General features: G+C 42.3%; 1 protein-coding gene across 2 annotated transcripts in view; it reads left to right on the top strand.

The window, feature by feature from the left end:
- Positions 1-23472, top strand: part of NRG1 (neuregulin 1) — a 453259-nt gene that overhangs the window by 154176 nt on the left and 275611 nt on the right. For both annotated transcript variants that reach the window (XM_017822501.1, XM_017822499.1), the window contains exon 2: positions 2875-2945. In XM_017822501.1, coding sequence (XP_017677990.1) covers positions 2875-2945 — 71 coding nt within the window. The remainder of the gene's footprint in view (positions 1-2874; positions 2946-23472) is intronic.

Here is a 23472-nt window from a genome sequence, read left to right as displayed (position 1 = left end):
TGACAATTGCCAAAATTATAAATGCAGTTTTAATTGAAAGTGCTTTTATGGACACATAAAATATCCTTTAGTATGTAGTATTGCTTCAGGACTTGTGAAATAGTTTGCAGCTTCCCTCAAGGAAAGAAAAAGAGCAGTGTTGACAAATGACCAGAAATAAGCATTTTCCAGCAGCACTGAAAAGATAGGCTATATGTTTATACCTTAAAAAAACCACTTTCAGTTTCCTATTTCTTGCTTTGAAGATGCAAACCTTCAAGAAACTCAGAGAAAGATAGGGTGGCAAAATGTGTTAACCCAAGACTCAGGAAGAGAGCCTTTTATAAGCCTGGTATTTGAGAAGTTTCAGTTTTAACATGTAAACAAATGTTTCAAGAAATAAAGACTAAATTAAAGTAGTAGTGACATGAAAAAATGTTGGATTGTTCAAATACCTTAGTAAGGAAGAAAAGGCAAGGCAGAGGGTAAACAATCTGTGAAGTTTGAGTGTTAAAATAATATACAAGTAGAGAAAGCAAAGCTATTGTGCAAAGAAATGTAAAGGAACAGGCCAAATAGAGGCTGGAGATCAAAAGGACTTGAAATAGAGGCAGAAATGTTCTGGGAAAAACGTCGTAAACAATAACACCCTGGAATTGGTTTCTTAGAAAAACTGGAAAAAAGTGAAAGCCTAGGTATGCAGCTTGATGCTCTTTAATACATTTAAGAAGGCTGTTTTGGAAAAGCAAGGGAAATAGCACTGAATAAAGAGTAGTTCTGTACATAATGTGATCTTCAGTAAAACAATAGGCCACTCACTTCATGTTCCTCTCATTGGGAGAATCTGTGTGCTCCTGTTACATGTAAAACAACAAGAGAACAAGATCTCAAGGCAAAATTGCCTTTATTTTGCTGATTTTCTTAGCAGTTCTGTAGAGTCTGAAAGTGTTTGTGCTGTTGATGATTTTTTAGCAAAAGGTTGTTGCAAGCAGATGTAAGTACCAATAAACATACAAAGGCCCAAAGCAACCGGAGTCTTTCATGGGAGTAACTCAAGAGTAGTAACTTAAACTTCACAATACATCAGAATTTGGAGTTGTGGCCTTAAATCTCGCTTTGCTGATTCTGCTGCAAGGTAGAGACTATAAGACTGAAATTCTTCCTCAGTCTTTTCACATTTAAGACACAAATTACTTCAATAGTATTCTTTGGCGCTTGTATAAATGGATGAAAGCATCTGTCAGCAATAACTTAACATTAATTGTTCTTTAATTAGTATAATGAGCATTTCTGGATGGTGTAATGCTCATGTGTGCATTCCAGTGCTTTCTCAAATGAAAACTTAATTCTGCATGTCCTCTCTGAAAAATCCTAAAACTAATGCGAGCGCTGTTTCATAGAATGGTTTGGATTTCATAGAATGGTTTGGGTTGGAAGGGACCTTAAAGATCATCAAGTTCCAGCCCCAACACCACGGACAGGTAACCTTCCACTAGATCAGCTTGGTCAGGGCCCCATCCAACCTGGCCTTGGACACTTCCAGGGACGGGGCATCCACAGCTTCTCTGGGCAACCTATTCCAGTGCCTCACCACTCCCACAGAAAAAGAATTACTTCCTAATATATAATCTAAACCTTACTCTTTTTCACTTTTGTCATCCATCTTTGTTGTTAAGTAGTATGCATATCCCAGTCAGTCTGTGAGAACAAGTCAGAAAGGGAGATAATTTAAAGATAAATAAGAACTCGATAAAGGCAGTGCTGATTTACAGCATGTTATTTAAACTCACTCACTGTTGCCGTAGTAGTCAGGCTGGGCCTTTGGACTGAAGGACAGATGCCAAGCTTCTTTATTCCTCACTGGTATAATCTCCTGCTGCTTGGCTGGCATGTGCCTGTAGTGCTCATGGATTCACTGCTTTTACTGTATCAGCAGCACAGAAACTTTATTAATTAAAAATTCCATGAACCCTTCAGATTCCATGAGCTGCTCACAGGATAGCACACACGTACCTGAGGGTCCCCCACCAACACTTCAAAGAAAGCAGTAAGAGCCAAAAAGAGGAGAACTAGCTTGGAAATGTAGTGAGCATGTTGAAATGCGTGGACTCAAGTGCTTTCAGACCAAGAGGCTGCCAGTCAACCTGTGCTGTCTCACTTACAGAGCAGCACATCTCCAATGAAGAACATCAGAGCAGCCTGATGCCTGTGCCTCTGCACCTTCTGTGCCAGGGACTGTTCCCTCCACAGCAAATTCGTAAGTGTAGTCTGCAAAGGAGACATGCATCAAGTCAATAACACAGCTCTTGATGACCTTAATGCCAGAGAGGATTTGGATTGCACTTTTCTGAGGGAATAGTTATTTGTAATGAGAAAAGCAGCAGGTTATTTTTTCTGTTGTGTCCGACGTCTGTTAAAGAACAGGACAGCGGGTTTCACATGCTCATGTTTGACATTCAGGCCTTATCATATGCATCTGTCCTTAAAGAAATGCTGAGAGATATACTCAGGCTTGACAGCCTGATTTGCAAGGACCTTATCTGCCAGTGAAGTTCTGTGTATACCTGGTGCAATAGCATCACCACTTCTGCAGTTTGCGTCTCCTCCCCAGTTAAAGGAATTTTTGGTGGGCTGACAGACAAGGCAAATGAGATTCCTTGGAAGAACTCTAGGCAACCATCTTCTCCAGATTTCTGCTGGGATGTGGTGTTTGCATGCATGAGAGAGAGTGTGTGTTGGAGGGGGGAGGAATTGACAGTAAGACATTGTGTTAAAAAAACAGTGGATGATGTCTGCAGATCTGTTCAGTGAGTTTATCTAAATATTCCCTTTTCTCCCCCTTTTTTTTTTTCCCTTCCCTTCCTTCTTTCTCTTCTCCCATTTACTGCCAGGAAGGACCACCTCTGAAGGGCCAGTTCAGTACAGCCTGGCACCAACACAGACGGACATCAACAACAGTTCCAACTGTGAGTCAATTTGCAATTGGGGGACTCCTTGAAATGGTATTGGTTTGTGTGCATGCAGAAGTTGCAAAAACCCTGCAGATGGCTTCCAGAACAGGGGAAGGGTAAATTTGTTACCCCCAGCTCCCTCTGGTTGGAGCAGTCTGCAAGTTTTTGATGTCTCACTAAAAGCATTAAATAAATGTAGCTTTTCCTGAAATATACAAGGATTATGATGTGTGAGGGCCAGTGCCAGGGCATTTTACCAACAGAATAGTCTTTTGGAACTGGATGCTGTTCAAAGAAAGCTGTCCTCCAAGAAAGCTTAAGATACTTCGTCTCACTAGACAAGAAGAGGCTGGAAGCTATGCACAGAAAAGGATCTTCACTGAATTGTTATTTTCACAGCTGGAGACAAGAGCTGCCAGTCTCAGTTTGTGTAGGAGCATTGATCTGTGTTAGGATGGGTGAAGAGACCCTGCTTTCAGTTTTGAGGTAATTTAGCTGCTATCACACAGATTCTGTGGTGCTCCCTGGAGCACCTGGAGAGGGAAGACAAGCTCTTGCATGGTATAACATGTTCTCTCTCATTATGCATGCACACAATGTTACCCAACACTTGTGATCCCAGTCTTCACTGGCCCCTTTCTACTGAAAGGTGTGTTGGGTGAAGAGACTCTTTTTGGGGTTGTAGGAGGGGAAAAAAATTCGTTACACAGAGCAAATAAAAAAATGTCATCTGCTCTTCACTGCTTCTAAAAGGTACTCCTGTCCTATATTTTCCTCTTGGTGACTCTCCTGGCACCAACAAGCTTTGGCCCAGCATCACAGAGAAAGTAACTGGGGAAAGGAATAGTGGGTTAAAGGACAAGTGGGCAAGTGGATGAGCTGGAGAATTCAAGAAGAGGCAGTGGCAAATGCAGAGAACAGCAGAAGGTAAAAGAAAAAAAAAAAGAAAAAAGCTTCCATTCACTTCAAAGACAGTAGGATAAGTTGCACCCTCTGTTAGGGACTCAGAGAGCAGACCCTGTCTGTCATCCGTTCAAGACTATATGATTTGTAACATCTCATTCATGGAAAGGTAGCATAAAGCAGTTACAAACTACTGCATAGTGATAGGAATAGCCCTGTTTTTTTCTAGATACATTGCCCTCAGTATATTGCTAATATTTTCCCTGATTCAGCTAAAAATGGTATTTTTTGAATATATAGATAGATACAGCTTTTTTTGAATATATTTGAATATATTTATAAAAATCTTGCTCAGAAACTGTTAATGTAACTGTAATATTGTTATCATAAACAATGCTGTAATCTGATTTCATGCTGCACAGTGAAAATGAGAAATTCACAGCACAGACCAATGTCATACTGATCTGTGACTGCTAAGCAAGGAGTTGGTTGTTTCTTCTAACCATACTTCTTTGCCTCAAATGCTTGAGTGAGTCATACTGTATTTGTTCTCCCTTTTAGTTTTCTGATGATTTGTTTAAGTCCCACAGTTCCTGCAGCCCAATGGACTCTTCTGTAAGCTGTTTTTTGGAAATGTTGATATCCCGGGCAGTGCATCAAACCAGCTGGTTAGTCAGATGTATCAGTCCTGTGAGCAGCTCTGTCTGTCAGTAAACACATGGACATGGGCCTTGAGATCAACAGGAAGACTCATTGTTAAATTGCAGCATGAGGTTGAGGGACCCGTGGTTTAATTTTTACCAGGTGGAAGTGATTTAAAAAAGATTTTAAAATCTCCCGAAGATGGAAAGCTGAGCACTGAGAGAATTCAGGCTGGTGCTTTACTCATCATGGGATGCCTTTAGCAGTCAATGAGTGAATATGAACTGAAACACTGGGGCTACATTTTTACCAGCTCTTAGGTGAAAAAAAAAAGCAACAGCCCCATAGTTTGGGAGAGAATGAGCTGCAAAGCAGGTTTGGAGGACTTAAAGTCTCTGAAATACAACACATTATCCTATCTTCCTCTTAGCTTACCTGGTAGTCTATCCTGTTCTGGTCTAGAGCAGCACTACATTTTTGGCTGTTTTTTCTGTTTTCTTAAGTTGTTAGGGCACTTAATCAAACTGTGATTAGATCTCATTGAACAATGATTGATTTTGTAAGTGCTTGTTGTAGTTCCCCTCTAGTAAGAACAGTCTGAGGCTGAACTATATGGGTTTGCAGGGGAAAACTCAGACAAGAAAAGCAACAGCATAGTAATACCAAACAGGAGAGATATTGATCAAGGCTGTTCAAAATGCTTGGCCCACAACTGACTTTCCCCCCCTCCCCTCCATTCACTTGTATGTAGCCTCTCCCACTGTCCTGGTCAGACGCTGGACCTGCACAGCTTAGTGCTTAATATCGTAGCCATGCAATCACTCAAAGTCCTGTTGCATTTGAACTACATATAGTCTTATACTTGGTCTAGCCCCTAAGCTGCAGAAGGTGTTCTCCCTCTTTAGAATTAAGCTGTTTTCTCCAAAACGAAGAGATGAATGTTGTCTTCTGGTAGTATGCAGTGGACAGAAGAAGAATGCGATGGCATTTTTTTTCCATCAAATTAAAAATGAATTCTGCTATATACACAGAGCAGCTAGGATTTTGGGAAACCAGGGATGGAAGGTGAGCTGACAGTCTTAAACAGATAAAGAAATCTTGTTTTCTTTAAGACTGAGACTGACTGAACTCATTAAAGAGCAAAAAGACAAAACTGTCCTTTCACAGATGCCCTGGGGAGCAGAGCTAGAGGAGTCTCAGTCTGCTATTCCTGCTGTGTAGCTAAATTTTATGTCAGGTCCTGGGGCTGTCAATCCAGCGAAGTTTGCATCACTGCTTAGAAAGGAAGTAGATATTCTCCAAGGGCTAAGTGCCAGTGACTCTGATGTGACTTTGTGATAAAGTCCTGGGCTCTTTCGATGGGAAGAAAGTATTGTTGCATTACTGTACTGACTTGTGATATCACATCCATCACACTTTCTGTGTGTGTTTGCAAACCCTGGGTTCCCATTTGGTTTTAATGAATACCAGATTTTGGGGTTTTTTTGGTTGGTTTTTTTTTTTTTTTTGGTGGTGATGGTAATCTAAACTGAAAGGTCATTACACATTCCTGTTGTGCATACTGAGTGCTTAAGTATTACCTGAGGCAGGATCCATGGGAAGAGGTAGTAGCAGGTGTGCTCTTATACCAACTGACATAGATTTGAAAAACAGGGTTTTTCTGATACCTTAGTCACTGTTCATATCTGAAACAGAAGCAAGAAATTTCAAGCCACCATGTTGCATTCTGGGTTTCTTGGTTCTTGTATATTGCTTCCTAAAGTTCCTATTCAGAATCCACTGAGGCCGCTTGGGTGTCCGATGTTTATTTTAGTGAATTTGGGAATAAGTGTTATATCAGCAAGATTAATTAATTAATTAATTAATTTATTTATTTATTTATTAATTTATTTATTTATTAATTTAATTAAATTTATAATTTTTTTCCTTGCTATCTATGACATTGGTAGCTTTTTTACTGGCCATTCATTAAAAACTAAACTATCTGCCTCCCTAAGACATGCCAATTTGTTTCTGCAGTCTGCTAATGACTGCTAGTTCTGCAGGCAGACTTCATAGGGAAAATTTAGAAAGTGAATCCATGCAACCAACAACACTGCTGCTGATTTTGTTATTTCAAGAGTTAAACCCTTATCCATTCTGTGCTCTGGCTTATACACTGTGATGCCTTGATTCTGCCCGCTTCCTAATCATGTCTGTCACAATACAAATTGGATGGAAAATCTTCCCACAGAAGCACCCTGCCCACGATTTTAGCATTAGCAAGAAATAATTGTGCTGTGCCTTCTATGGAAACATTTCATTTCATCACAGTTTCCAATTTTCAGATGATTGGTTTTGCTCCAGTTAATGGGCGCTGCAATGGAAATGTCATCCTGGCACAAGTCAGGGTGCCCAGATCTGCAGGCAGCAGACAAACAGCAGCTACTGAGAGAGAGGGTCTATGAGTCTCACCATGAGAGCAGCTTTTAAGGACAGTGGGGTGGCTGGACACCGTGTATTGGCCACTACAGGCTCCTGAAGCACACAGGGTTTAAGGAACCTCAATAATTTTGGTGTGAACTTCTGAGAGGATGGGGGCATAACATCACCGATCTCCTTCTGAGGTGATGATGCATGCCAGTGCTGGAGTAGGGCCCCCAGGTTCCTTATCTGTGACACTAAAACAACATGTCTAAAAGCCTGCTTTTCCAGGTGAGTGGGACAGGCAGAGGTGATGGCAGAAATCAGACAAAAGCACATTCCAGCACTTAGTAGGAGACTGGCAAGTCAGGAGAGTCTCAGCCGTGCCAGTACCTGCAGTGTCACTGCAGGGTGACCCCCAGCAACACATGTCTATTGCCCAAGGTGTGGGGGGCAGGGAAGCAGCACTCATAGGGTTCAGAAAGAGCAGAACTTGATCTTTAAGTACTTCAGGGTGTTAAAGCTGCGAAACAGCTGTGAAACCCAACAGAGTTGCGGGATATTTTTTTTTTTTTTTAATAACTGCCTCTGTGTGATGGATGTAAAAGATAAAAGCATCCAGCAATTTATTTATATATATATATATACACTATCACTTACTTCACAGATATTCGGGAACCTGCTTCACGGGGGCCTTCAGACAATAGGATCAAAATTAATTTTTGAAATGCATTTATTACACAGAATTAGATACTGGTGTGAGCACTTTTACTCAGAATTAAGCTAAACTAAAATAAAGAGTTAAATTCAAGAGCAGGGTATAAAAGGCAATGAAGACAGAAGAATTGTCCTTAATCCAAATTTTATTAAAAGCTCATGGAGATAAATTGCTATAAACCAGGTCTTCATCCAGGAAAAGTGAGCATTATCCAGTGATTTCATTCAGGTATTCAGTGGGGGAGAGATTGGTCCTTAGCAGGTGTTAGCCATGCAGATTGCAAATGCTCAGGAATTGTCAGGAATATAGGAAAAGGGAATAAACTACAGAGGTTTACAGAAGCACCTGGTTTTTTAGATCAAATTAAAGCAGCCTTTGACTTTTCCTGCTTTATGCAGAGATTAAAAGACTGTATTCTTTGGGTGAATGTTCTTGCATCTGACTTTGTTTTGTGACATGACAAACAGGAGGTGATAGAAAATATAAAATGGAGTGATCTAAACTTGGAGGAATAGACACTTATGCCTCAAAATATAAGAATTCAGAGGCAGTGGTAGGAGTTAAAGATGATAGTTTCCCAGAATGTGAAACTGTGGAATCCCCTGCCAAGGGAAGATCTCGAAGCCAAGGGTTTAGTTAAATTCAAAGAAGCATTAGTAGCTTACATGAATTACAAGAATAATTAAAGAGATAATAATTAATTATGATGAAAATTCTGGAAAGGATATTAGATATTGTACTTTGAGTATTATTCCAATCATTATCACGATGAGATAAACCAGCTGACAGCCAACTTGCAGTAGACAGAAGCTTAATTGACAAATACCTGAGATCGATCTCTACAAGACATAAAAATTAGATGATCTTCGGTCATATCCAATCCATCACTTGATCTCTCTTCCTTTTTTGAACTGCTCCATCCTTATTTTGCCTGAGTTAAGCCTTTCAGGTGTCCAGCTGCTAATGAGTAATGTATTCTGATCATACTGATTTGCAGCGAGTCAGAAAAGCTGAATTTTTTAATGACACTTACAGGAGAATTGTGTTGAGCTAACTGTGCTTGGAGCCTGAATATTGTCATAAATTACAATAGGAAACAGGTTGTGAGGAAACAGGTGAATAGGTTTAACTCCCAGCATAGCATGAGATCAGTGATCAAGATGTATGTGGAGTTTGAACCATTCAGTATTCTCATCACAGCAGTGTCCAGGTTTATCAGTAAGGTGAAAAGCAACCTGCAAAATTTGTGCAACTTGTGAAAGCAAGTTGTGGGAACTGACAGGTGGGCTTGCTTTAAGGATCTTCAGGATGCAAATAAAACATCTTTATTCAGAGCTGTTGGGACACATTATGCAACAGACTTTCTCCCCTAGTGAAGAAATCAATGGACATCAGGGAACACAATAGGATAAAAAGCTGCTCTCCCTCCTTCCATGATTCACAGGGGAAGCAATGTATGTGGAGGGGTTTATATGAGATCCAGGAGTCATGGTGCAGGTCATTTCACATGTACCTTCCATATGTCATCTCAGACAGTTCATGGTCATGGACATGGAATCACAGATCATAGAATGGCCTGGATTGGAAGGGAACTTGAGGATCTTCTAGTTCCAACCCCCTGCTCTAGACAGAGACCTTTCACTAGACTAGGTTGCTCAGAGCTCTATCCAACCTGGCCTTGAACACTTCCAGGGATGGAGCATCCACAACTTTTCTGGGCAACCTTTTCCAGCATCTCACCACCCTCACAGTAAAGAATTTCTTCCTAATACCTAATCAAAACCTACTCTCTTTCAGTTGAAAGCCATCCTCTTTTGTCCTCTGCATGATCTGGTAAAAAGTCTCTCTCCATCTTTCTTTTAAGTTCCTTTCATTTACTAGAAGGCTGCAATTAAGTCACCCTAAGCCTTTTCTTTTCCAGGATGAGCAATCCCAGTTCTCTCAACCTTTCCTCACAGAAGAGGTGATCCATCCCTCTCCTCATCTTGCTGGCCCTCCTCTGGACTCACTCCAACAGGTTGATATCCTTCCTGTGCTGAGCACCCCAGAGCTGGATGCAGTGTTACATGTGGGATCTCACCAGAGCAGACTAGAAGGACAGAATCTCCTCCCTTTCCCTGCTGGTCACGCTGCTTTTGATGCAGCCCAGGTTACAATTGGCTTTTTGGGCTGTGAGTGCCCATTGCTGGGTCATGTCCAGCCTCTCACCCACCAGCACCCCTGGGTCCTTCTCAGCAGGGCTACTCTTGGTCTGCTCATCCCCCAGCCTGTATTGATACAGCGGGTTGCCCTGACCCATGTGCAGCACTGTGCACTTGGTCTTGGTAAATCTCGCGAGATTCCCATGGCCTCACTTCTTGAGCTTGTCCAGGTCCCTCTGGATGGCATCCTATCCTTCAGGTGTGTCGACTCAACTGCATCACTTAGCTTAGTTTCATCTGCAAATTTGCTGAGGGTGAGCTTGATTCTCTTCATCTGTGTCGTTAATGAAGATACTAAGTAACACTGGTTATTTATAATACAGACCCTTGAGGGATACCACTTGTCACTGATGTCCGTCGGGACTCAGAGACATTGACCACTACACTCTGGGTGCGACACTGTTCAACTTCTTTCATATCCATCTAACAGTCCACCTATCAAACCTATCTCTGCAATTTCGATATAAGGATGTTGTGGGGAACTGTGTCAAAAGCTTTACAGAAGTCTGGATAAACAACATCATGGAAGGCCACTGGGTTGGTCAAACAGGACCTGCCCTTAATGAAGCCGTGCTGCCTGTCTCAGTTCCACTCCCTGTCCCTCATCTGCCTTAGCACAGCTTCTAGGAGGATCCGTTCTGTGACCTTCCTAGGCACAGACGTGAGGCTGACAGGTTGGTAATTTCCAGGGTGCTCTTTCTACCCTTTTTTAAAGATGAGTACAATATTTCCCCTTTTCCAGTGACTTGGGACTTCACCTGGCTGCCATGGCTTTTCAAATATCATGGAGTGTGGCTTGGCAAGTACGTCAGCCAATTCCCTCAGGACTCTGGGGTGCAGGATTTATCTACATTCAGGATTCTCAGGTGGTCATGAACCTGATCTTTATTTTCAGTGGGAGGGACTTTGCTCCCCCAGTCCCCATCCTTCTGTCCATCCACTCCGGAGGTGGGGGAAGAGAGGTTGCCAGCAAAGACTGAGGAAAAAAATTTGTGGAGTACCTCAGCCTTCTCCTCATCCTTTGTTAACAGTTTTCCAACATTGTTTTTTGGGAGGGTACACCTTCTTCGACCTTCCTTTTCTGGTTAACATACCTGTTAACCAGCTTCTCCTCAGCATTCTAACTTCTCTTTATCTAGGAGATACAGAGGTAAGATTGTAATACAGTGAATTAAGTACATTTAAAACAATTCTTATGTATGTATTTTGTCATTTTATGTATTATAGCTCAACATGTAATAGCCATTGTCATTCCACAGTAATTATGTCCCAATTAAGTACTCTACTTGTTAAACGGCAAAAATTTAACTGGTGATACAGTCTTTATGCAACTAACTTACGAGAACTCGTGTCATGTCCTCTGAGTAATGTGAATGTCCTATGAGACCCCAACATTGCCAGTAAAGATCTAGTGAAATCCTTACAGCAGTTCTTGTCCTGGGAGCACTAGAACACAAATTTAAAATTGCTCTCAGTATAGCCTACAAAGTCAGTTTTAAACTACCTCTCTTTTTTGGAATGGCCAAGTAACTTTCTGTGAGGTTTTTCCTTTTTTTTAAAATGTAATGCTTTCACCACATTACACTCCTGAATTATAGAATTAGCTTCTTTCTTTTTCTTTTTTTAATAATTTTTCTACAGTAGATTTCAGTTCTGAAATAATTAAGCATTATAATTATCTCACTTTAGAACGAAGTATTCACCATGCTTTGTAAGTCTTGTAGAGGGATAATTCAATAAAAGGAAGATTTTTTTATCACCCCGTAGTGTTTTCATGTGCAGTTTGTACTTACATGAGGAAGAAGAACTTCGAAACATCAGAAGAAACCGCAGTTTAGAAGCCCTTTCTGTTCTAGTTACTGCAGCTCTCCTTCTACCCTTGCACTAGGCAGGTGCAGCCCATTTAAATATAACTTGGGTGTGACAGTTTTCAAAGGATCAGACAAAGAAGGAAGTTAGGGAAAAGCCAGAAAAACAATGTGGCTGAGATGAGCACCTAACCACTTGCAAGCCAGCAGCTGATTTTCTGCTTAGGTATAGCAATTTCTTTACTAAGTTGAAATCCTGAGTTATCACACCTGAATCCTTAACTGGAAAGAGCACAAAACCTCACAAAAACTGTGAGACACATGCTAGCAGCATTCAGAAGTTGTTCAAATAGCAGATAGTCATGGTCCAGTAGGCAGTGTGAGCTTATCAGAGAAGGAAGTCACAGTGTGGCTCTTTCCATTGTGCTGACTAAGCCTACAGAAATGCAGAGGGAACTGTGTGCCTGCTGCTGGCTACAGACAGGCTTCCTGTGCCACCCCGTTGGTGTAGACAAGGTACTGATTTCCTCTCAGAGCTGTAAATTAATCCATAGGGCCCACAAGGGCAAAAATGGCATGCAAGTGACAAAATGATGTCAAGGGGCCCGTGATGCCATAAGTGTAGGAGGGAGAAACAAACAAAAGATTGCCACTCACAGTCTCCCCTGAAGCTGCTCCAATGACTTTGACTACTTCTGGATTTCCAGTATGCAGAATTAATTTTTTTCTTTCTTTCCCTGTGATTTTGAGTTAAAACCTTTGAGGTTTTCTTCTCCCTTGCTGAAGTTTTTACAAAGATCTTCTTGTCATTGTTTTCCGAGGGGAATGATAGCACAGGGCTGTTGGCACGGTCACTGGAATGAACAGCAAGGTTTAGGTTGCATTATCTCCAAATTAAGTCAGCTGTGATCTCTGCATGCACAGTCAACTCCCCATCTAAGAGTCCTCTTTGGGGTGGCTGAGCTGCATGGCTAGCCCCAGCCACACCATAATGTGTGCAAGGATGGCTTGCTGGTCCTGCCTGTCTCTTAGTGGCCTCCCCTCCTAACCACCCAGTAGATCCCCAGGTGAGGTAGCAAACAGAGAAGTGGGAAGGAGGTGGAGAAGCCTTCTATATGAAGGTCTCAATGTGTTGCTGAAGTAGATTGGGCCTTCCACAAGCACTGTATGTGGACAGGTGAGATGTTCAGATGGCGTTCGAGCTGTTGTCTCCAACATCGGATGTTATCCAATTACCCTTGACCAGTGCCTTCAAATTCTATCTCAGCACAATAAGTCTGCATATTTATAGCTCCATATCTTTATATTCATCTAAAGCCATCCAAGATCTGGGAGGTCAGTACCTGCCCCAACTCCCAGGCATGCTTTCCTGATGCCTTAACTCATCTCTCCTAAAACTGCAAGAACTGACTGAAAAACTAGTCAAAGCCCTTCAACATTGAAGTCTAAACCAGAAAAGTGTTAGCAAGGCTCGAGTGAGGGGAAAGGCTTCTATACACGGACTATTTGTGAAATGCAACACCATAAAAAAACATTGTTTGTTGTTTTGCCCATAGTACTGGTGGGATAGCAAGAACAATTCAGTTCACCCTGGGCATTGCGTGAGGTTGGTGTCACTGGAAGAGGCTGCCCAGAAAAGTTGTGGATGCCCCATTTCTGGAAGAGTTAAAGGCCAGGTTTGATGGGGCTTTGAGCAATCTCCTATAGTGGTAGGTGTCCCTTCCCACGGTAGAGAGGTTGGAATGAGATGATCTTTAAGATCCCTTCCAACCCAAACCATTCTGTGATTCTGTGATTACTAGAACATGTCAACACATAGAAGACACTCAACCCCCATGGTTGGTGAGGTTTCATAGGACTGTATTCCCAATAGAATGACTCTAATTCTCTTCCCATTGCTTGTGCCTTTTGCCAAAAAAGCACCTACTGATGTGGCTTCTGCAAAATAGCTGTTCCCAGGAGTGCAAGTAGATTTCTCTTGTCATGGGTGCCTGAAGGACTTCCCATCACTCTCTTCAAAATGTAATATCTGCCCCTGCAAAGCAAAGGAAAGATCAACCTCCAGCTGGATGTGATGAATTTTCTCATGCATGTGGTCTTTTGGTGGAGATTGAATATGGAGCAGTCAAGGACCATTTTTTTCCAAGTGAATTTCAACTGTGTGAAAAGCTCCTCTGTCCCAAGGGTTAAAGCTAGGGCTGGATGTGCAACTGGATCTAGGCTCTACTGACAGGGAAAACTCACTGCATTCTGAAAGAATCATAGAATCATAGCATTCTTAAGGTTGGAAAAGACCTTTAAAATCACCAAGTCTTACTGTCAACCTAGCATCACCACCATTCTCACTATTAAACTGTGTTCCCAAGTGCCATATCCACACGTTTTTGAACACTTCCAGGGATGGTTACTCCACCACTTCCTTGGACAGTCTGTTCCAATGCTTTACGACCCTTTCCTTTAAAGGCAAAATTCCTAATGTCTATTGTAAGCCTCCTCTGGCACAACTTGAGGCTATTTCTTCTTGTACTGTCACTTGTTTCCTAGGAGAAGAAACTGACCTGTACCTCACTACAACCTCCTTTCAGGTAGTTATAGAAAGTGATAAGGTCTCCCCTGAGCCTTCTTTTCTCCAGGCTAAATGCCTCCAGCTCCTTCAAGCTCTCCTTGTAGGAGCTGTGCCCCTTCACCAGTTGTGTTGCCCTTCTCTGGACAAACTCTGGACAATGGAGGCTGACTACAATACAGCCTATAGCTATAGGAACAAGCTGCCAAAATATTCACGCTTTACAGAATGTCAAGAACTCAATTTAAAATGAGTGCAGCATATTCTGCCACCCTGTCACCAGCACGATGCAACTCCCTCCCTATGGAATTGCATCTTGCTCAGAGTAAGTGGGGAAGTCAAGTTTTGCCAGGTTTCTGTCATGTCTTAAGCCTGTTGGCCTGAGGTAAGGAGTCAAGCCCCAAAATCTTTGCTGTCCTCTTTCCAATGGATGAACAATGGTTTCTGTTTTCCTTGCAGGGAAATAAATCACTTGTCTTCTTGCTAATCCCATTTGTATTTGGTTTCATTTTCCTCTTTGAACTGAAGGTTACCAGCATGTTCATGCCTAGCAGGCATCAGTTTGCATCTGTTCTTAAATTTGGAAGCCCGAATGTACCATGATTAAAATAGACTGCAAACAGATGCTTGATGATAAAGAGGTCCCGTTTGCTTGTACTAATTGCAATTTGTGCTGTGAGGATTTTGTCACTGTCTAGTGGCTAATCTTTGCAAGGCTTCAATGAATCTCCTGGGCTTGAGGTTCTGGCATAACCACGATAGCCTGTGGGTTTGACTGGTGGAATTTTTGCATTCAAAAGCTCACTGAGCAGCCCAGAACTGCCCAGCTACAGAACCACAGAGTCACAGAACTGCAGAGCAGGTCAGGTTGGAAGGGAGCACAGTGGGTCATTTGGTCCAGCCTCTTTGCTCAAGCAGGGTCACCCTACAGCACATGGCATGGGATTGAACCCAGATGGTGCTTGAATATCTCCAGTGAGGGAGACTCCACAACCTCTTTGGGCAACCTGTTCCAGTACTCACTTACCTGCACAGTAAAGAAGTTCTTCCTCATCTTCAGGTGGAACTTCCTGTGCATCAATTTCCCATTGCCTCTTGTCCTACTTCTTGGCACAACCAAGAAGAACCTCCTGACACACTCCCTTCAGATACTTATGTACATTGATAAGTCTACTCTCAGTTGTCTCTTCTCAAGGCTGAACAGGCCTAGCTCCCTCAGCCTTTCCTTATAACAGAGAGGCTCCAGTTCCCTCATCTCCTTTATAGCCCTCATTTGGACCCGCCCCAGGAGCTCCATGTCCCTCTTGTCCTGAGCAGCCCAGAACTGGACACAGCACTCCGGATGTGCCTCACCAGGGTTGAGTAGAAGGGCAGGATCACCTCCCTCAAACTGCTGACAACACTCTTCCTAATGCACCTCAGGATACCATTGTCCTTCTCAGCCACAGGGGCACACTGCTGGCTCATGGATAGCTTGTTGTCATCCACCAGGACACCCGGTCCTTCTCTACAGAGCTACCTCCTAGCAGGTCAGGCCCCAGCCTGTTCTGCTGTCTGGGATTGTTCCTCCCCAGCTGCATTTGCCATGGAACTGACAGCTGGATACATGCCCTGTCAAACCCCCACACCGCAAATTTGACCACTTGGGACATCCCTCTTCCAGAGGGCATGAAAAGAACAGCAGAGTTTGTGGTGTCTACCATGCATGCTTATACACTGGAGAATTTGTTCTTTGGCTTCTGGATCTGGAAAACCTTCCTTAACTTTAGAAAGGATTCTTCAATTTCCTTTCTTTTGTACCAATTGAACATCACTAAGCGAAGGCCAGCAAAGGTTGGTACAGCAAAACAAAGTGATCTTTACAAAAAGGTGACTTAAAATCTCGTCTGACAGCGGGCAAGAGCAGGTCACAGAATACGAAAAGAAAAGGTAGAGGTGACCCAGAGTGAATCTGGAAGCATGTGTCTGAAGCAGTTTTTGTTGAGTTTGTCCATATTATCAGCTGTCCACATGGCTCCAAGATGAGTTTGGTGACTCTGACTCAAGAGAAAGAAGGGAATAGTGTCTCTCTGCCTGCAGTCAAAGGCCTGCCTTTATTCCTCACTGTGCAGTTCTGGGTACAAACCAAAAAAACCGCTGTTGTCTACCCGCTCTTACACTGTTGTACATCAGGAGTGGATGTACATCCCTCCACATCATTCTGAGACTAGTGCAAAGTGTCCTCACAAATTTCGAAATGCATGAGCGGGTCTGAAGGTGCTCTGCCACCCTCCTGACTCAGCAAGTGAGGCAGAACTACAGCACACACCACACCTCCCCTCACTCCTGCTGTGGGTGCACCAGAGGCACCCACATAGGTGTGTTGTTTTCCTGACTTCTCTATGAAACCCTTGAGTCCTGTATCAAGAGTAAAAGTGAGCTGCAGGCACAGCTGAAGCTGGCCAGGCATGTGTTTGTAACAAATACATCTGTTTTTTCTCAGTGATGCTGGATGGAGTTGGACTCTGAGCCCATGTTTGTTACTACCCTTACATTATGCTTTTTAAAGTCATTGTTTCTGTGAAAATAAACACAAATGGCAACATGATAGAGGAGAAAAAGGGGAAGAAAGCTAAGGAGGGTGGTAAAGACCCTGGTACCTACTTTCAGGGACTTGCATATTACTGAGGATGTAAAAGGTGGGCAGCAGGGAAGCTGCAAGGAGCAAGGGCATGTGGTATGATGATTGCAGTTTTTAGGTGTCTTGAGCTTTGTATGTTTGGGTCAGAAGTAGGCAATTTCAGGGTGTGTAGGGCTGTGTTTAAACATTTTTCATGGTAACAGGCATTCTCTGCCCAGTGAGAGCATTTGCCTGCCATTCTGACACAGTCCATCTCTCTTCTAGGGGTGAGCTTGTGATATAAACCATCTCAGCAAGTTACTCTGACTGCTCCTAAATCATGCCAGGTGTGGTATTCCTTGTCTGTGCTTCGTAGCTGGAAACTAAAAAAATCATGCAACTCTTTTCTTGTACAAGATAAAGATGCGAACTTTTATTAAAGTATTTTTTACTTTGCAGAAGGGTCATTTGAGAGACCTTGAGTTTCTACAAGGACTTTAATAATTCAATATTATTTATTTAGCTGAATAACTTAGCTAAATTTGGCTGCTTTTATTAATTTATTACAGTCATTACCACAGAGTATCCGCAGTTGGCCTAGATGTTCACTGTAGGTTCTTTCCCACTGAAATATTCTATTCTAATCTACTCTAGCGTGGTCTAGTCTAATGTCTGAATGAGCAATAATCCAAGTAGCTATACCTTTGAATGTAACAGTGTAACCTCCTTCCTAAAAGCCTAAATTGAAATTGTAACAATCTGGTATTTCTGAAGTGTTTTCTAAAAATTGAGAACAATGTGGTAAAAGTTATCATCTAGGAGGTAAAAAACTTTTTTTTTCTTCAATCACCGTTCTTTTTTTATTTTAAGATTGTTATTTCTTGATATCTTCACAGTCCCCATAAATTACCATGTTCCTTTTAAACAGAATGGAGTTAGAGGGTGAGTTTCATAGTCAAAAGTACTCTCAAAAGGACAGGAGGACTCTCAGCATACGGTAGTTGCTTTCAGATCAGTAAACCCCACCCTGAAGTTGTAGTTTTCACGGTTGTTTTCAGAAATCTTTGCACAACCATATGCACAGAAAGTGGTTTCAGTGCATAATATTCTTTCTTATCCTTCTCCAATTTCTACTTGAGGCCCCAGGTGGGTAAACCTCCTCAACGCAATCCTGGAAACTTAGCTGAAATTGGACTGGAATGACCCATGCCAAGAAAGTACTGTTGCTTCAAACTGACTAACAAGGAGAACCATTCCTTGATGAAGCAAATGCCATCCAGCAATAGGAAACAGAATTTGCTACAGATTGGCCCATCAGGGAATTAGATTGGTAGCGATCAAGATTTAACAGATTCAATGGGGCTGAAAAATAAAACCGTTCTCTGTAACAAGCAAAGAGAGGAATATAGTTGGTACTCAGAGTGGCTGTAACATGGCTGGTCCTGGAGTGGATTGTGAGTGGTTAGGGAGCACAATCTGCTTCTGAAAGTAATGATGCAGGCTCCAAAACGTGTCATGCTCTCACATCCTCTCGCTTCTTCCACAGCACTGAAGGTCCTGTCATGGAAAGGACATTCCAGAGGCAGAATTTGCAGGGGAAAAAAATGCTTCTTGCAGAAAAACTCCAGGTGGTTTCCTTGCTTTGCCTTGGATAGGACATTTTTTCATAGTCTCACCACCCTTCACAACAAACCAGAAAAAACAGACCCTTGAGTTTAAGGATGATTGTAAAAAAAGTGTTTCTTCTCCAGCATTTTTGTTTTCTCTACTCAAGGGTCAGAGGTCGAAAGGTGATGAGGAATCTCTTTATTCTTATAAGCAGTTCCTCTCAGCGTTGTTGATCCCACACACAGGTTTGCAGTCACATTACTGCATTGCAACATAACTTTGAAATAGGAATGCAACTCCAATGTGGGTTTGTACTGTGGAATATTGTAAGCTGTAAAGATTTACTGTCCAGCTCCACAGCTGCAGAATTAAGAGTACCTCTGAAAATCCTGGCCTGTGAGTCTCATGATATTTAAGGATCTGCTAGCAGTTACAGGAAACCCCAGAGATGTAGCAGTGTGCAGTGCAAACAGTTTTGTTGGGCCAAGTGTGTATTTGCCTCTGGTCTGGGGGGATGCAGCAGTCTCAGCTATGGCTTCATGTGGCAACTGCTGAATTGAACCAGTAAGTCTGTCTAATTTGCTTTGTCAAAAAAACAGTGGGAGAAGTTTTCCAGCTTCCAGTCTCTTCCACTTAGGAAGGGAGTTTGCGTTGTAAGTACCTTAGACCTGCTTGCACTATAAAATTTGCTAATCTCCTCCCTTTTCTTTCTCATATCACCACAAATTTCCATCCTCCGCTTAATCTGTTTTTTTTTAGCCTTTGATACTATGTCTAGGTTTTCTTGATTTTCATTTTGCTGTGTAAGCCCCTCTTTTTTTTGACTAAGGCAATGTGCTTCAGGCATGAGAGTGTGGCTAAGCTGGGTCAGTAGTAACAGCTAGCAAGAATCTGCATGTTAATGCCATCAAGCATCCAAAAAAGTCTCCTGAACCTTTGACTGATCATTAACACCATTCCCTTTGCGACACAGGAGTCTCACTCAAGACCAGCATCTCAGAAACTGCACCCTAACTGCCTTCATTGGCAGTGTTTTGGTGCAGATGTCATACCACTTTGAGGCACTTCAGAGTTATTGAAAGAAGTAACTTCATTTCCTGGAGAAAAAGCTCATGCCTATAAATGCCTTATATTCGTAGCTTTGTGTGATTTTAACCAAGTCCTTAATATTATTATTTATGGTGGCAAAAGCCTTTCCACTGGCAGTGAGGGCTGTAAACTGAGAGCACCATGGAGGAAAGAGAAAGGAAGTTTTACACAGTGAGTCCTGGGGAGAGGTAGGGGCCCTTTAATAAGGGTCCCACTGACGGTTTTTTTGGATAACATATACAAGCATCTTCACAAGGCCCCTTTCTGATGGGAACAAGGCATTAGTGGAGCAGGATAAGCCAGTGCAACCATTGGGAGGGGCTGCTTTCCCTCTGTGGACCTTTTCTAGTTTGGAGTATTCCCACTGCTTTCCCCTGAGTTAAGCTGGTCTCCACCTGCCTAACCTAGGAATTAGTGAAGCTCTGTCTTTGTTTTCCGCTTCTCTCAATGAAGCAGAAAATTGAAATACAATACTGATTACACACTAATCAGTGTCTACTTAAAAATACCCCTGGAATAATCTTTTGGTGCCATAAAGTTTTGTGTTCAGACTTACTATTTAGGACTGGACAGGTCAATCCACAGGAAAATAACTGAATGTGTAAACAACTGGAAATAAACTACTGCAATGGTGTCCAGGATTCTTACTTTATGCCGGGCATAATTGTGCATTAAATTGGGTGTTGAACAGTGGGACTTGCATAGGAGATGTTGTTGCCAGGTGCTCTCCTCCTCCAAAGGGAGAGATTTTCCATAACTCCATACAGTTTTTTATTTTGTGCATTAATTGTATTGGAAGATGCTTGACTGTGCTTCTGAAGGGCACATCTCTATTTGCTAAAGTCCTCACCTCTGCAAATTTCTGTGCATATCAGATACTGCATGGCTGAGTGGAAGGTTCCATCTAAAGAGAGGTTACAGAACCATGACTTTGTAATAATAATGGCCAGTCTTCGCGAGCGAAGATTTGGGAAAGGTCATTGACCCTTCGAGCCTGCGCAGTGGATTTTTTAGGTGAGACCCAGCGTGCGCTGAACTGAGCCCACCCTTTAATCCTGAGGTTCATCTGCCGGGGCCGAGCAAGCTTGGACAGTGGCAGTGAGGGTCTCAGGACGTAGGTTTGTTTAGAGTGACCTTCTCTTAGATGGATTGCCTTACAAGGCTGACGAGCTCCATCTGCCTGGGGGGCTGGGAATCGAACCCGGGTCGCAGCGGTGAGAGTCCTGCACCCTAACCACTAGACCACCAGAGGGCCCATGACTTTGTACTTAATTCTCTAAAGATACGCTTGGGAGTCTAATTTTAGGTATCCAGGTTTGAACATTTCTTTCAGATATTGTCAGGAACAAAGGAAGTTATTTGCTAAACTCAGAACGAGAACCTTTCCCCTCCCCTCCCCTTCCTTCTTCTCTCCTCTTTCTGGGGAGGGAAAATGGTTTGAGTATGAATTCAGTACGAGGAGTTGCTCCTCAGTGGTGTTTCCATTTTAATTCATTAGTATGTAGTTGTTTCCACATCTTGCTGTTCTAAACAGCCTTGCTTCTCTACTTCCTACACATGCTTGTGTCAGTAATCTGCTGGCTAAACAGGAGCCCAGAGATGTTGTGGAACATTTGTCACAGAGTATTCTTTTCACACTATCAAAGATCTCACAACCTTTTGATTTATTAACCAGAGTTCAGCTGAGGACCATTTTTCCATGAATTTATCCTGTTACTAACCTCCATTACGAATTTGGAGATTTTTGTGGGAAGGTGAGCTATTACCACTATTATTGCTGTGTCATCACTCCTGCCTTTAGCCTGAAACCTGCTCCCAATGGGGTGGAAGTGCTACATGATATCATAAACTACGATCTATAAAATCTTTAATAGGTAATCATAAATTATCATTTTAATCCATCTCCTGTAATCAAAGCCAGACCTCCAATAATGTGCATCTGTAATTCTTTTCTCTCAGGCACCCTCAGTGTTTTTACTGCAACTGTTGGGAATAAATGTTGATAATTTACCTGGTAAACCATGCAGGAAGCAAGGAAAATTAAAAAGACAAGGGATTCAAAATGCTTTTTTTCTCATTTCAGAGAATCATTTTCTCTGGCCTACAGAGCATTGCATTGCAATTATTTGACATTTTGTGTTATAGCATGGTCATTAAAAAAGAAGAAAGAATCCTTTAACAATTCTCTCACTAATTAAAGAGATTCTCTCAGTATCCAGGACTGTACTCAGGTCTGTAAAATCATCATATGGCCACAGAAAAGTTCCTGAAACTTTTAACCGAGACTTCAAAAACACCTAATTACTCAATGAAGAAAATAAACACATGTGCTCCCACCCCCCAAAACAAACCCATCATTAGAAGACACCAGTTTTGATAGAAAACCTAAAAGTAATGCCCTTCTCATACCACAGTTACCAAGGCCAACCTCCTGTTGATTTGTGGCCTCTCTGTTAATATCATTCTCACATCTAACTGGCTAGACTGTCCAGTATATGGTGGTTTGAGACAGTTAAGGACCATTAAGTTTTGCAGATTTCTTTGAGTGCTCACTCCTTTAGTCCTGCTCTGACAATGTACACAGTTAAGCATGAAGCTCCCTTTCCCAGTCCAGGATATGAGATGCCAAATGCTACTGAGCCTTGCCTGCACAACAGTCAGTCAGTTGCTGATGCATGGTTGTGAATTTCATTGTCAAATGTTCCACTCAAGTGTTTTGCTGTTAAGATAAATAGTCCCCTGAGCTTCAAAGTAAGATCTGAAATGGATGGAGAACTCCTAGCATAAGATTTTGATACACGGTTGGAACAATCTTGTGGTGATACCTCATGGTTATTTTTGTGAAAATGAGCATCTGTTCAAGAACAAATTAGCTAGCACCAAAAAGACATCACTTATCCTCATCCTGGTGTCAAACTATCTTCTCAGCCTCATGCAAAGGGAGGCTGGAGTGTTTTATAGAGTTTATTCCCAGGCACGTAGGATTGAGCAAACACGCAATGTGGTGCTGTCTTGCAATCAGAGCATGTTATGACTGCATGCCAGAAAGACCTAGTTTTATAGGTTAAAAATGGTGCATGATTCACCTTAATGGAGAGTTGTTTAATAACATCAATGATGAATAACTCTTCTGAATTCTGATGCTGGATCATGTTAGTTTTTATTGTAAATATATGCTTAGGGATGCGATATTTTGTTGCCCTGGACCTTGCCCCAAGATCTTGCTTTATGGTGAACTTTCCACTGGCTGCCACACGAGAGGAGCCCTGAAGAGAAGATACAAGGACTCCCTGAAACAACATCTCAGCCTTGGCCATGTTGATCACCATAACTGGTCTACTCTGGCCCCCAGTCGGGAGGTCTGGAGACACACCATCTATAACACTGCTGATGCTTTTGAGAAAGCACCCAGGATCACTCTTGAGGGGAAAAGACAACACAGAAAGATTTGTGCCTTGCAGAATATACCACCTAAGGAGTCTTTCTGCTGTGTCTTTTGCAACCAGACGTGCCTGCCTCGTGTTGGCCTTTTTAGCCACCAGCGTGCCTGTAACAAACGTGGGTAGAGCCCTTCCCAAATCTTCGTTCACAAAGCCTGGCCATAATGTGACCTTGCACTAATTAGAGTGAGTAAATATAGTTGTATTACTGGGCTCAGCCATTACAAACTGTTCATTAAACTTGGATTCTGACAAAAGGAGAATTTTTGTGTCAAATCTTGTATCTATCAGCACAATTAACTCTGATCTGTACCACGTTTTTGTCTAAGTGTTAAGAAGTGTGGCAATTTGACACTTCCTATCTTTTTATTAACAGATGCTGTGGAAGTACTGCAAAACTGGCTGTTAAGAGCAGTTTCCAAGAGTATGATCAGGTGATTCCTGGTGGGTGTTGAATACACCATGGCCACAGCCACTGAAATGTGGTTGCTGATCACTCACTCACTGTTAGTTCACTACAAACTGCCAGGGTAATGGCAAGCAGCCACCTAAGGTGCATTGATCAGAT

Source organism: Lepidothrix coronata, unplaced genomic scaffold, assembly GCF_001604755.1.
Source record: "Lepidothrix coronata isolate B3197 unplaced genomic scaffold, Lepidothrix_coronata-1.0 Scaffold98, whole genome shotgun sequence".
NCBI classification, from domain to species: domain Eukaryota; kingdom Metazoa; phylum Chordata; class Aves; order Passeriformes; family Pipridae; genus Lepidothrix; species Lepidothrix coronata.
The sequence above is the reverse complement of the archived record's forward strand: the minus strand, read 5'-3'. Positions and strand labels throughout refer to the sequence as shown.